A 12,143-nucleotide genomic window follows, 5' to 3' on the forward strand; every position below is an offset into this window, starting at 1 on the left:
CACTCGGGAGGGTGGGTGGATAAACAGGCCACGAGGGTGGGTGGGTGGAAAAACAGGCCACTCGGGAGGGTGGGTGGGTGGAAAAACAGGCCACTCGGGAGGGTGGGTGGGTGGAAAAACAGGCCACTCGGGAGGGTGGGTGGGTGGAAAAACAGGCCACTCGGGAGGGTGGGTGGGTGGAAAAACAGGCCACTCGGGAGGGTGGGTGGAAAAACAGGCCACTCGGGAGGGTGGGTGGAAAAACAGGCCACTCGGGAGGGTGGGTGGGAAACAGGCCACTCGGGAGGGTGGGTGGATAAACAGGCCACTCGGGAGGGTGGGTGGATAAACAGGCCACTCGGGAGGGTGGGTGGAAAAACAGGCCACTCGGGAGGGTGGGTGGAAAAACAGGCCACTCGGGAGGGTGGGTGGGTGGAAAAACAGGCCACTCGGGAGGGTGGGTGGGTGGAAAAACAGGCCACTCGGGAGGGTGGGTGGGTGGAAAAACAGGCCACTCGGGAGGGTGGGTGGGTGGAAAAACAGGCCACTCGGGAGGGTGGGTGGAAAAACAGGCCACTCGGGAGGGTGGGTGGAAAAACAGGCCACTCGGGAGGGTGGGTGGAAAAACAGGCCACTCGGGAGGGTGGGTGGAAAAACAGGCCACTCGGGAGGGTGGGTGGGAAACAGGCCACTCGGGAGGGTGGGTGGGAAACAGGCCACTCGGGAGGGTGGGTGGGAAACAGGCCACTTGGGAGGGTGGGTGGGAAACAGGCCACTCGGGAGGGTGGGTGGAGAAAGGGAAAAAAACACTTGGGTGGCAGGAGGGTTAAAAGGCCACTCGGGCGTGAAAAGAGGGAAACGGCCACCGGGAAGGTGGGTGTGAAAATAGGGCAACGGCCACTGGGCGGGAAAATGGCACTCAAAAAGGCCTCTTGGGCAGGTGGGCAGGAAAAGGCCACTCGGGCGAGTGGGTTGGAAAAGGCCACTCTGGCGGGTGGACGGGAAAAGACCACTCAGGTGCTTGGGAAAAAGAATAGTCGGGAGGGTGGGTGGGATAAAAGTATACTCAGGCGGGCAGGTGGGAAAAAGGCCACTTGGGCGGGCGGGAAAAAGGCAAAGCGAGCAGGTGGGTGGGAAAAAGGCCACTCGGTGAGTGGGTGGGAAAAGACCACTCTGGCGGGTGGGCGGGAATAGGCCACTAAGGCAGGTGGGCGGGAAAAAGGGAAAAGGCCACTCGGTGCTTGGGAAAAAGGATAGTCGGGAGGGTGGGTGGGATAAAAGTATGCTAGGCGGGCAGGTGGGAAAAAGGCCACTCGGGCGGGTGGGTGTTAAAGGGCCACTCGGGCGGGTAGTTGGGTAAAAGGCCACTTGGGGCGGGTGGGTGAGCAAAAGTGGATGGGAAACAGGAACAGGCCACTCGGGTGGGTGGGAAAAAGGATACTCGGGCAGGTGGGTGGGGCAGGAGGCCACTCTTCAAAAGGCCACTCTGGTGGGTGGGGAAAAAGGGTACTCGAGGGTGGGTGGGAAATAGGCCACCCTGGCAGGTGGGTGGGATAAAGGCCACCTTGGCGGGTGGGTGGGAAAAAGGCCACTCAGGCAGGTGGATGGGAAAAAAGGAAAAGGCCACTCGGGGGGATGGGAAAAAGGATACTCGGGCAAGTGGGTGGGGAAAAAGGATACTCAGGCAGGTGGGTGGAAAAAGGCAAATCGGGTGGGTTGATGGGAAAAAGGCCACTCGAGCAGGTTGGAAAAGAAAAAGGCCACTCGGGCAGGTGGGTATGAAAAAGGGAAAAGGCCACTAGGGCGGGTGGCTAGCAAATGGCCCAATAAAAGTCCACTCGGGCGGGTTGGTTGGAAAAGGCCATTCGGGAAGGTGGGTGGGAAAAGGTCACTAAGAAGGCCACGCTGAAAAAGCCACTTACAAGGCTACTGGGGCCAGAAGATGGGAAAAATGCCACTCGTGCACTTGGGTGGAAAAAAGGCCACTCGGGTAGATGGGTGGGAAAAAGGCCACTTGGGCAGGCGGTTTAAAAGGCCACTCAGGCGGGTGGGTGCTAAAAAGGTAAACTACCAATCGCGTGTGGGTGTGAGAAATGGAAAAGGCCACTCGGATGGGTGGGAAAAAGGCAAATCAGGTGGGGGGGGTGAGAAACGGCCCTTTGAGCTGGTGGGAAACAGGCAAATCGGGCAGGTGGGTGGGAAACAGGCAAATAGGGCGGGTGGGTGGGAAACAGGCAAATAGGGCGGGTGGGTGGGAAACAGGCAAATAGGGCGGGTGGGTGGGAAACAGGCAAATAGGGCGGGTGGGTGGGAAACAGGCAAATAGGGCGGGTGGGTGGGAAACAGGCAAATAGGGCGGGTGGGTGGGAAACAGGCAAATAGGGCGGGTGGGTGGGGGAAACAGGCAAATAGGGCGGGTGGGTGGGGGAAACAGGCAAATAGGGCGGGTGGGTGGGGGAAACAGGCAAATAGGGCGGGTGGGTGGGGGAAACAGGCAAATAGGGCGGGTGGGTGGGGGAAACAGGCAAATAGGGCGGGTGGGTGGGGGAAAAAGGCAAATTGGGCGGGAGGTGGGAAAAAGGCCATTCGGGCGAGTGGGCAGGAAAAGGCCACTCAGGCAAGTGGGCAGGAAACGGTCAATCTGGCGGGTGGGAGGGAAAAAGGCCACTCTGGCGGCCAGAGTGGGAGGGAAAAAGGCCACTTGGTGCGTGGGAAAAAGAATACTCGGGAGGGTGGGTGGGATAAAAGTATACTCAGGTGGGCGGGTGTTAAAAAGGCCAATTGGGTGGCAAAAAGGTCACTTGAGCAGGTGGGAAAAGAAAAAGGCCACTTGGACAGGTGGGAGGGAAAAAGGGAAAAGGCAACTAAAAAGAGAAACGGCCACTCGGGCAAGTGGGTATGAAAAAGGGAAACGGCCACTAGGGCGGGTGGCTAGCAAACGGCCCAATGAAAGTCCACTTGGTGGGGGTTGGTTGGAAAAGGCCATTCGGGCAGGTAGGTGTGAAAAGGCTACTAAAAATGCCATTGTTAGACCCGGCCCTCGTAACATAGTCAGACCTGACCCCTGCACCTCACACCAGCCCCGAGCCCACGGCCTAGCCGATCCTTCCCACCAGAACACACACACCCGACCCGGACTGCCCCCATCCGTGGCCTTCCTCCTTCGGACACCCCGGGCCCGCGTGCCCACTTCATGCACCAAGATGGCCTCCCGGCCCCAGCGCGACCCTGACCTAGAGGCGCCACCCCGGCTGGAGGACATCGCGCTCCCCTTGGGATGAGAAAGGGAGGAGCAGTTTCCATCACACATCTGCGCTTCCCTGGGAAGGTGGGTTTCGATCATCCCGCCGGCCTCCCCGAGGGCTGGCTCCACGCCTGCTGGGTGTCTGGGGCTCCTCCCGACCCGGCCCTGAAAGGATCAAAGGACAATGGCAGGAAACCCCCAACAAGCGACCCCCAGGTGACAAGACCCCTGCCTGCACAGACTCCGGGCATCAAAGAGAAGTCGCCCTATAACAAGGGGTGCTCTGGGACCGTCCGGCAGATTCGCCTTGGAACACCTGAGCCCTGCTGAGTGACTCGCGGCTCCCCTGAAGATCGTAAGACCTCCGAACTTGTGCTTGAGCCCTGCTGAGTGACTCGCGGCTCCCTGAAGATCGTAAGACCTCCGAACTTGTGCTTGAGCCCTGCTGAGTGACTCGCGGCTCCCTGAAGATCGTAAGACCTCCGAACTTATACTCGAGCCTGCTGAGTGACTCACAGCTCCCACAGACTCTCTTGGTCCCGCTGGACCCCACGACGACAAGCGTATCCCCCAGCTCGAGGATTGTGAGCTGTGCGCCGGGTACGCCCCTGCATTTGATTCTTATCCCCAAAGACTGTCCCGCTACCTCCTAACCCCCCCCTCCAAGACTTTGTGAGCCCGCGCTCTACTTGTATATATTTTGCCTTGCTGATCATAAAGATCCTACAACTCCGATCTGATAAAGATTTGCTCTTAAGAACTTCTCGTGTACTGTCTCTCTGTCGTGTGGTGCCGAGTGTACGATCCTAGAGACGAGGTTCCTCCCCTGAGGAGTCTCCCGCCAGTGCCCGGCTACGATACCTCGAGGGTGGGTCTCAGGGCAGTCAGGGCCCCTTCCGGGTCCCTCTGAGGTCGCCTTCTAACAGCCATGCTTAAAAAGCCTACTGGGGCGGACAGATGGGAAAAATGCCACTAAAAATGCCACTCAGGCAGGCGGGTGGGAAAAATGCCACGCGGGCGGAAAGGGAAACAGCCACTCAGGCAGGCGGGAAGGGAAATGGCCACTCAGGCGTGTGGGTGTGAGAAAAGGAAAAGGCCACTCGGGCGGGTGGGAAAAACGCAAATCAGGCGGGTGAGAAAAAGGCCATTCGAGCTGGTGGGAAATGGGCCACTCGGGCGGGAAAAAAGACCACTCGGGTGGGTGGAAAAGGGACAATCGGGAGGGTGGGTGTGGAAAAAGGCCATTCGGGAGGGTGGGTGTGGAAAAAGGCCATTCGGGTGGGTGGGTGGGGAAAAAGGCCATTCGGGTGGGTGGGGAAAAAGGCCATTCGGGTGGGTGGGTGGGGAAAAAGGCCATTCGGGTGGGTGGGTGGGGAAAAAGGCCATTCGGGTGGGTGGGTGGGGAAAAAGGCCATTCGGGTGGGTGGGTGGGGAAAAAGGCCATTCGGGTGGGTGGGTGGGGAAAAAGGCCATTCGGGTGGGTGGGTGGGGAAAAAGGCCATTCGGGTGGGTGGGTGGGGAAAAAGGCCATTCGGGTGGGTGGGTGGGGAAAAAGGCCATTCGGGTGGGTGGGTGGGGAAAAAGGCCATTCGGGTGGGTGGGTGGGGAAAAAGGCCATTCGGGTGGGTGGGTGGGGAAAAAGGCCATTCGGGTGGGTGGGTGGGGAAAAAGGCCATACGGGTGGGTGGGTGGGGAAAAAGGCCATACGGGTGGGTGGGTGGGGAAAAAGGCCATACGGGTGGGTGGGTGGGGAAAAAGGCCATACGGGTGGGTGGGTGGGGAAAAAGGCCATACGGGTGGGTGGGTGGGGAAAAAGGCCATTGGGGTGGGTGGGTGGGGAAAAAGGCCATTCGGGTGGGTGGGTGGGGAAAAAGGCCATTCGGGTGGGTGGGTGGGGAAAAAGGCCATTCGGGTGGGTGGGTGGGTGGGTGGGTGGGGAAAAAGGCCATTCGGGTGGGTGGGTGGGTGGGTGGGGAAAAAGGCCATTCGGGTGGGTGGGTGGGTGGGGAAAAAGGCCAATCGGGAGGGTGGGTGGGTGGGTGGGGAAAAAGGCCAATCGGGAGGGTGGGTGGGGGAAAAAGGCCAATCGGGAGGGTGGGTGGGGGAAAAAGGCCAATCGGGAGGGTGGGTGGGGGAAAAAGGCCAATCGGGAGGGTGGGTGGGGGAAAAAGGCCAATCTTGAAAGGGAAAAACCACTTGGGTGGCAGAAGGGTTAAAAGGTCACTTGGGTGGGTGGGTGTGAAGAGGGAAACAGCCACTCAGGAGAGTTGGTGTGAAAAGAGAGAAACGGCCACCGGGCGGGTAAAGGGCACTCAAAAAGGCCACTTGGGCAGGAAAAGGCCACTCAGGCAAGTGGGCGGGAAAAGGCCACTCGGGAGGGCAGGTTGGGAAAAGTGCCAGTCGGATGTGCGGGAAAAAGCCACTCAGGCGGGTGGGTGGAAAAAAGGCCACTAAAAGGCTAGTCAGGCGGGTGGGAAAAGGAAAAAGCCACCCTAAGGCAAAAAGCCACTCCAATGGCAAAAAGCCACCCAGGTGAGTGGGAAAATCAAAAAGCCACCCGGGCAGGTGGGTGGGAAAGGCAAAAAGCCACCCTTAAAGGCAAAAAGCCACCAGGGCAGGGAGGTGGGAAAGGGAAAAGGCCACCCTTAAAGGGAAGAAGTGAGCTGGGCAGGTAGGTGGGAAAGGGAAAAAGCTACCAGGGTGTGTGGGTGGGAAAGGAGAAAAGCCTCCCAAAGGGAAAAAGCCAGCCCGGCGGGTTGGTGGGGAAGAGGAAGAAACCACACAGCACTGTTGAAGAAGCCACATTGAGAAGAAGATTAAACTTACACTCACACTTATACTGTGTGATCAAGTCACTACATAGAGCAACTTTCGTGCTTAATGTAGGTCTTTGTTTATGCAGTGTCTGGTTTTTCTTGATACCTAAAGTATTTGTGTACTGGTCTTTGCTAATATTCATGTATCTCTGATTTACTACGAGAATTGTGAATACTTCAAACATTTATGTTGCTAAATGAAAACTAGAGGGGTAGTTGTTGCTTAGTAGCTAGGCGGGTAAGAGTTATCAACTGGTTCACTTTGACAGACCAATGTGTCATACAGGGTGGGAGTTTTTTTTTTTTAACACAAATGCATTAACTTGAATCTTGATTCTTAACTAAGCTCTACTTTTCTTGGTTAGCCAGGCTCACCACGAATGAGTTAAAATGAATGGTGCTTTCTTCTGATAGGAGCAAATTAATTCAAGACTGACTAGAATGAGTAGGCTATTGTATAAGTATTTCTGTAGCACTTACAAACCATAAACTTGTGCTGAAACACTTTCAGACAGCTGGTAATCTCCACCATGGGATGCTGACAATAGACACTTTGTTATGCAAATGGAATTACTCTTGGTAGAATAAGTGGAACCGCCTAAGATAAAAAATAAAAATTGCTTACAACTAAAGACAGGCATTGAGTTTCAATATAACAATGATGAATTACTGGGCATGGTGGACAGGGGTGTCAATAGTAAAGTGTAGCTAGAAACTATGTTCCCACAATTTGGAAGTTAATACAGAAAAAAAGAGCAGCTGAGAGACAGGTAAAGGCAATGTGTGCAAGCAACTGTGTCGACATAAGCTGAAAATACCTTGATTGGCGGCCTGGGAGGTTAACATGAAACACAGGAGGCAGAGAGGGTAAAGGGATTCTGGTCTGGGGAGATTGAGATCAGATGGACGCCTATAGAACATCTTGCGATACTTTAGAAAAGTGCCAACAAACAGACAGCACAGGTTTCTTCCAGCAACCTAAACTTGTGAAATTCCCACTTACCTCTTCTCCCGGAGTGAAATTCTCATGGCACAGAGGACACCGATTTCCAATATTTTCAGGTTTGGCGGCTAGAATAAAAACAAGGCACAATATTGGGAAACAAAGTGAAGGCACATTACGGTGAATTCTTATTGACTGTACATTCAAATATTTAAGGAATTCAGTTTAAACACTCCAAATTAAACATTTTAATAAAGGACGACAAACACATATGGTGCTCTACCTCCTCGCATCCATTTATTAACAATTGTAAAGAACACATTAAAAGTCCTTTTCTGTCTACATCTTTTCTACCAAAGCCTGTGTTATTAAAACAATTGTCAAAGAAAGAAAGAGAAAAGTGACCTTTCTCCTCTAAATGTTTGTTCAGAAAGACCCAAATGGGTTTCCCGCAGTGTGCAGTGCAGTCTGATGTTCCATTACAGCAGAGCACCTTGGTTGCTTATGTGAGGAAAGTGTTACAGATTCACCCAGAGGCAGCAAGTGGTCCAAGGAAGACTGCCAGTGTGCAGGAGGTGTGCAGACCCGTGCCAGCTCTGGGCTGGGATGGGCAGAGACGACTTGGCTGGACAGCCTGACTGTCCACTGCTCACAAAAGATGCATGACCTAACTATGGATGAAGTGACTCACTGAACATTGAGACAAATACAGTTAATTCACTTGGGCCATCGGAATGCAAGTTTGTTATGGATTATACGCCCTTTATGGTGTTATACATTCCAGCTGTACAGAAAGTCTAAAAAAACTGACTGCTGAGCACGAGGTTTGACCATTACAGCGCAAACTCAATGGATTGTGCAGCAAACACTGCAGTAAGCGTTCCCCTGCAACTCTTAAGTCCAGCAGCACTTGCCTTGTTAATTGTGCAGTCAAAATATCATAAATGAAGTGTATAGAACCGTATACATTTGAGAAAAAAATAGGAAGAATTTACATGCCAAAATAATCTGAAAAATCCTTCGAAAAATAACAATTAGCAAGAGCAGGCCTGGACAAGAGGAAACGCTTTGATCAGGGACACTAGCCCCCTGCATAAGGACGATGCATTTTGATTACCCAACCCACGTGAACGTATAGGGACAAGAGATGCTTATAGTGCTTTTCTAGTTGTCACAGATATAATGCGAGCATGTCCGTGTTTGCGTTTCTTAATGGACTCTCACCAATGTGTGATACTGAAACCTAGGTAAGTACACCACTCTACCTGCTTCGACTGATTACTGGCTGCATATCAGCGAGCCAAAAGCCCGCCCATGTGTGGTGCTTTATGGGGGGTATTAAGGAGAAGTTGTGCTGGTTGGACATGGATATGCAGAGGCGTGCAAAAGTGATGCATATGATTTGCGGTGGTGTAGTGGTAAAAACTGTAGTGTGCAATGGCATTGGTGGGATTATTAGCTGCATGGTGTAGGTTTCTGATGAGTGCAGGTGAGGTGTGATGCTTTGAAAGACAAAGTCATGTGGTGGTGAATGTTGTGAAGCAGTGATGTGTGTTTGAAAGACGTGGAACATTCTTTTTAATAATAACCAAATCTTCAAAAAACACTTAAAAGATATGTAGGAGGTATATACTACCACTCAATCGCTGCTGGCAAAGAGGTGGCCCTGATAGCTCCATACTTCATCTAGCACATTTATGGACCAGACGCACTCTATGGAGAGTGGACTTGCTCTAGATCTGCATTTATGCAAACCTGCTCATGTGCATGTGATGCCAGCCGGGACAGCACCACAGGGATCATATTTCTCTTAATATTTGCAGCTCTGCAGTGGTATGATGGCAGTTAGAACTAGTTAACACGACAAGGATAAGAGCTTACGGTTGCAGGTTTTTGCCTTGATGTGCTCAGACAGCTCCTCCTTTGCGACAGCCTCCGTGCAACGCGGGCACTTCCCAAATCCATCTTTGCCATCGCACTCCGTCAATAAATGGTCAGTAAGGCTTGCGATCTCCACTACCTGCCATGGGAAAGGGGAGATAATCAAGAGTTTGAAACATGTATAAATAGACAGACTTACAGGGAAATGGCACGGACTAGATTCTGGGAGGCCACTGGGTTTGGACAGACGTAGATGTATACCAAGAAGTGATGAATTCAGCACCAAGCTGAGGTCAAAGGGAAAAAAACAAGGAATCTCCCAAGTCAGTTTGCATCTACAAAGTGTACAGAGAAACAAGTATTGGCAAAGCCAATAGGTCTCACCTATGCAACAACTATTGACTTGACAAAATGTTTTAGCCATGTTGTACACCAGCATGGCTGAGGTTCAGGATAGCTATACGTTTGGGGCATAGAGGAGAATGACATGGAGTAGCATAGAGTGGCATGGAGTGTTGCAGCATCGTAGAAAGCAGTGCCGTAGATTAGAGTGGTGCAGAGTAGGCTAGAGTGGCCTAGAATGCAGTGGTGTAGAGTAGAGTAAAATAGCAAAGCATGGTGTAAGAGTGGCGCAGAGCAGAGTGCAGTGGTGTAGAGAGCAGTGGTGTAGAGAAGAGTGGCATGGAGAACTGTGGGACAGAGAAGAGTGCATGTGTAGAGTGGGATGTTGCGGAGCGCAGTAGCATAGAGTGGTGCAGAGTGGCGTAGAGTGTAGAGGCACAGAGTGGCGTGGAGTAGAGTGGTGCAGAGTAGATTAGAGTGGAGTGGTACAGAGTACAGTGCACCAGCATAGAGTGTAGAGGCACAGAGTGGCGTGGAGTAGAGTGGTGCAGAGTAGATTAGAGTGGAGTGGTACAGAGTACAGTGCACCGGCAGAGAGTGTAGTGTTGCACAGTAGTATGGACTAGAGTTGGGTAGAGTGGTGCAGAGTAGAGTGGAGTAGCCTAGAGTGGAGTTGCCTAAAATGGAGTGGTTCAGAGTGGTGTGGACTAGACTGGAGTGGTGTAGAGTGCAGTGGTGATGAGTGCAGTGGCGATGAGTGCATTGGCATAAAGTAGAGTAATGCACAGAAGAGAGGCATGAAGTGGCATAGAGTGGGGTGGTGCAGAGTAGAGTGCAGTGACTGAGTGGTGCAGTGTACAGTGCAGTGGCGTAAAGTGGAGCATGCATGGTGTAGTAGTGCACTGTCATTGCAGACAACACGTTTTCAACAGAAATGACCATTACATTTGCACAGACATACAGTTTTACTGATGAAAGTATGCAGCACACAAACGATAATGTGTGGGAATGGCATTACCTAGTGTATTGACTTGTTTTGATTGTATTCAAATATTTGTTTCCATTACACTTCGGATTTACAAAATGTGCTTTATTTCTGCGTACCTCATTCTGAAATGTCTGCAGATTTCCTTGCAGACTTTTAAACTTTCTTTCCTAACCCGCCGCAGCACCACCTTTTTAATGCATATCATTTAATATACGTTTTGCAAGGGACCGTTCTGCTGGTTTGAAGTTTGTGTAGGAGGTATATACTACCACTCGGCCGGTGCTGACAGACCCATGGCCCTGATAGCTCCACCTTTCATCTGGCACATCTGTGGGTCAGTCGCACTCTATGGAAAGTGGACTCACGCGGGGCAGCGGACTGCAGACCCCTCCATATGCGTTTCAAGCATTCATTTACATTTTACTCGTTTAACAGACAAAATAAACAACCGTCCTGGTATGTGGCTGACATACGTTTACTGCACTGCTTTTCGGAATTTAAAATAATATTATATGTAGCCTTGATACGTTTACCGAACTGACTTGCGTAACTTAAAATTTTATCAGTCAGTGATGGTTCTCAGCACCTCCCCCAACCACCACCCCTTTCCCAGAGCCCTACAGTGATCCGGGCGGCAGTCATCCCTTCATCTTTCCAAACTCGCTAAACTAAGGAGTTCTGTGATCTGCAGTTTACAGGAATCGAAGTTCCACGGAGCTGTTTACACCAGTTACGAATTTCTGAACGGCCGTCGGAATAACCTCGAAACGGGAAACTGCAGTTAGGAACATTCCTTTCAATTGGTTTTCCTAAACCTTACAAACAGATGATCAAACTGTGAAAACGTGTATGTTTATTTGTATTTAATTTGACGAAAAAATGAGATCTGAGCAGTTTGTGGAAATCTTTTATCCACCGTAAACTTGCAGTGCCTATTTCCCCGTCACACCTCCCACCCTACTCGCGGTCTGTACAATACATTAGGCTTAGCTTTTCCAACCCGTCCGCATGCGCACGCGCAAACTCTCACAATGCGCACTCGCTAATCGGAGCACGAGGCAGCCAGCGCCTCCTTGGTCCAATGCCCCCCCCCCCAACACTACTCAGACTGGAGTTGGTAACAAACGGAAGTAGTAGATACTGGAGTAATTAACGGTATACGTTATCTAATCAAAATCCGTCCGACGGCTATCCACGGAGCAGAAAGTAACTGAACTGTCTATAGCATCACCTCCAATTGAGTCAAACGTGGGCCGTAAACTAAACTTGCTTCTTTAAAGAATATAGTATAATCCGAGTTCTCCCATCAGTAACAAAATAAAGAGTAACACCGCCAAGGAAAATATCGAGTTTTCACGAGCGCCTAAGTACGAATAACAATGACCCTTTTTTGACAAAGAATAGCACCTGGCGGTCACCACGCTCTTGGACACCTATAGCGACTCATATAAAATAATAAACACTGCGCTCGGGCAAGGGATGCACAATACACACGAAACGTTCATGAAGACGCCGATTTATACCAGCAAACAATGCCATCGTCCCGTTGCCCGATTCACGGGAGTACAATCACCAGTCGCCCCAGAGCTCCATCTACAGCAGTTCATTACATGATGAAAACCCGGTCTAGTCCCGGGTTATTCTTCTGCAGCCTGATACATGTAGGTGATTTTAACTCGATAGCGGCTGGGCTATAGGTCATGGAGTGAACGCAACGTTCAGCAGCTGAATTTACACTAATGGATGAAATGGTGGTTCAACTTGAGCCCCTTGTCAGCCAGGGTGAACTCAACCGATTAAGTACTCTCTGGGTGGTGGTCACTGGAGGCCAAAGTACACTTTTGAAAACGATTAAAAACAATATGAATCAGTACATAAATAAAAGATTACAGCAGAGGGAATGAATATTAGGGACACACTGAAGTTGAAATATGGGCTTTAAAGATGTCA

General features: G+C 51.4%; 1 protein-coding gene and 2 non-coding genes across 4 annotated transcripts in view; all 3 read right to left on the minus strand.

Annotated features, from left to right (window-relative positions):
* CEP104 (centrosomal protein 104) overlaps positions 1–12,143 on the minus strand; it is a 726,468-nt gene that overhangs the window by 254,242 nt on the left and 460,083 nt on the right. For both annotated transcript variants that reach the window (XM_085608861.1, XM_085608862.1), the window contains exons 19-20: positions 8,864–9,002; positions 7,043–7,110 (exon numbers count right to left, since the gene is read on the minus strand). In XM_085608861.1, coding sequence (XP_085464987.1) covers positions 7,043–7,110; positions 8,864–9,002 — 207 coding nt within the window. The remainder of the gene's footprint in view (positions 1–7,042; positions 7,111–8,863; positions 9,003–12,143) is intronic.
* Positions 8,597–8,727, minus strand: LOC146868048 (small nucleolar RNA U109). Its single transcript, XR_014968661.1, has one exon. It is a non-coding gene; the product is annotated as a small nucleolar RNA U109 (small nucleolar RNA).
* On the minus strand, positions 10,441–10,593 carry LOC146868049 (small nucleolar RNA U109). Its single transcript, XR_014968662.1, has one exon. It is a non-coding gene; the product is annotated as a small nucleolar RNA U109 (small nucleolar RNA).

Source organism: Triturus cristatus, chromosome 1_2 (assembly GCF_964204655.1).
Source record: "Triturus cristatus chromosome 1_2, aTriCri1.1, whole genome shotgun sequence".
Classification (NCBI taxonomy): domain Eukaryota; kingdom Metazoa; phylum Chordata; class Amphibia; order Caudata; family Salamandridae; genus Triturus; species Triturus cristatus.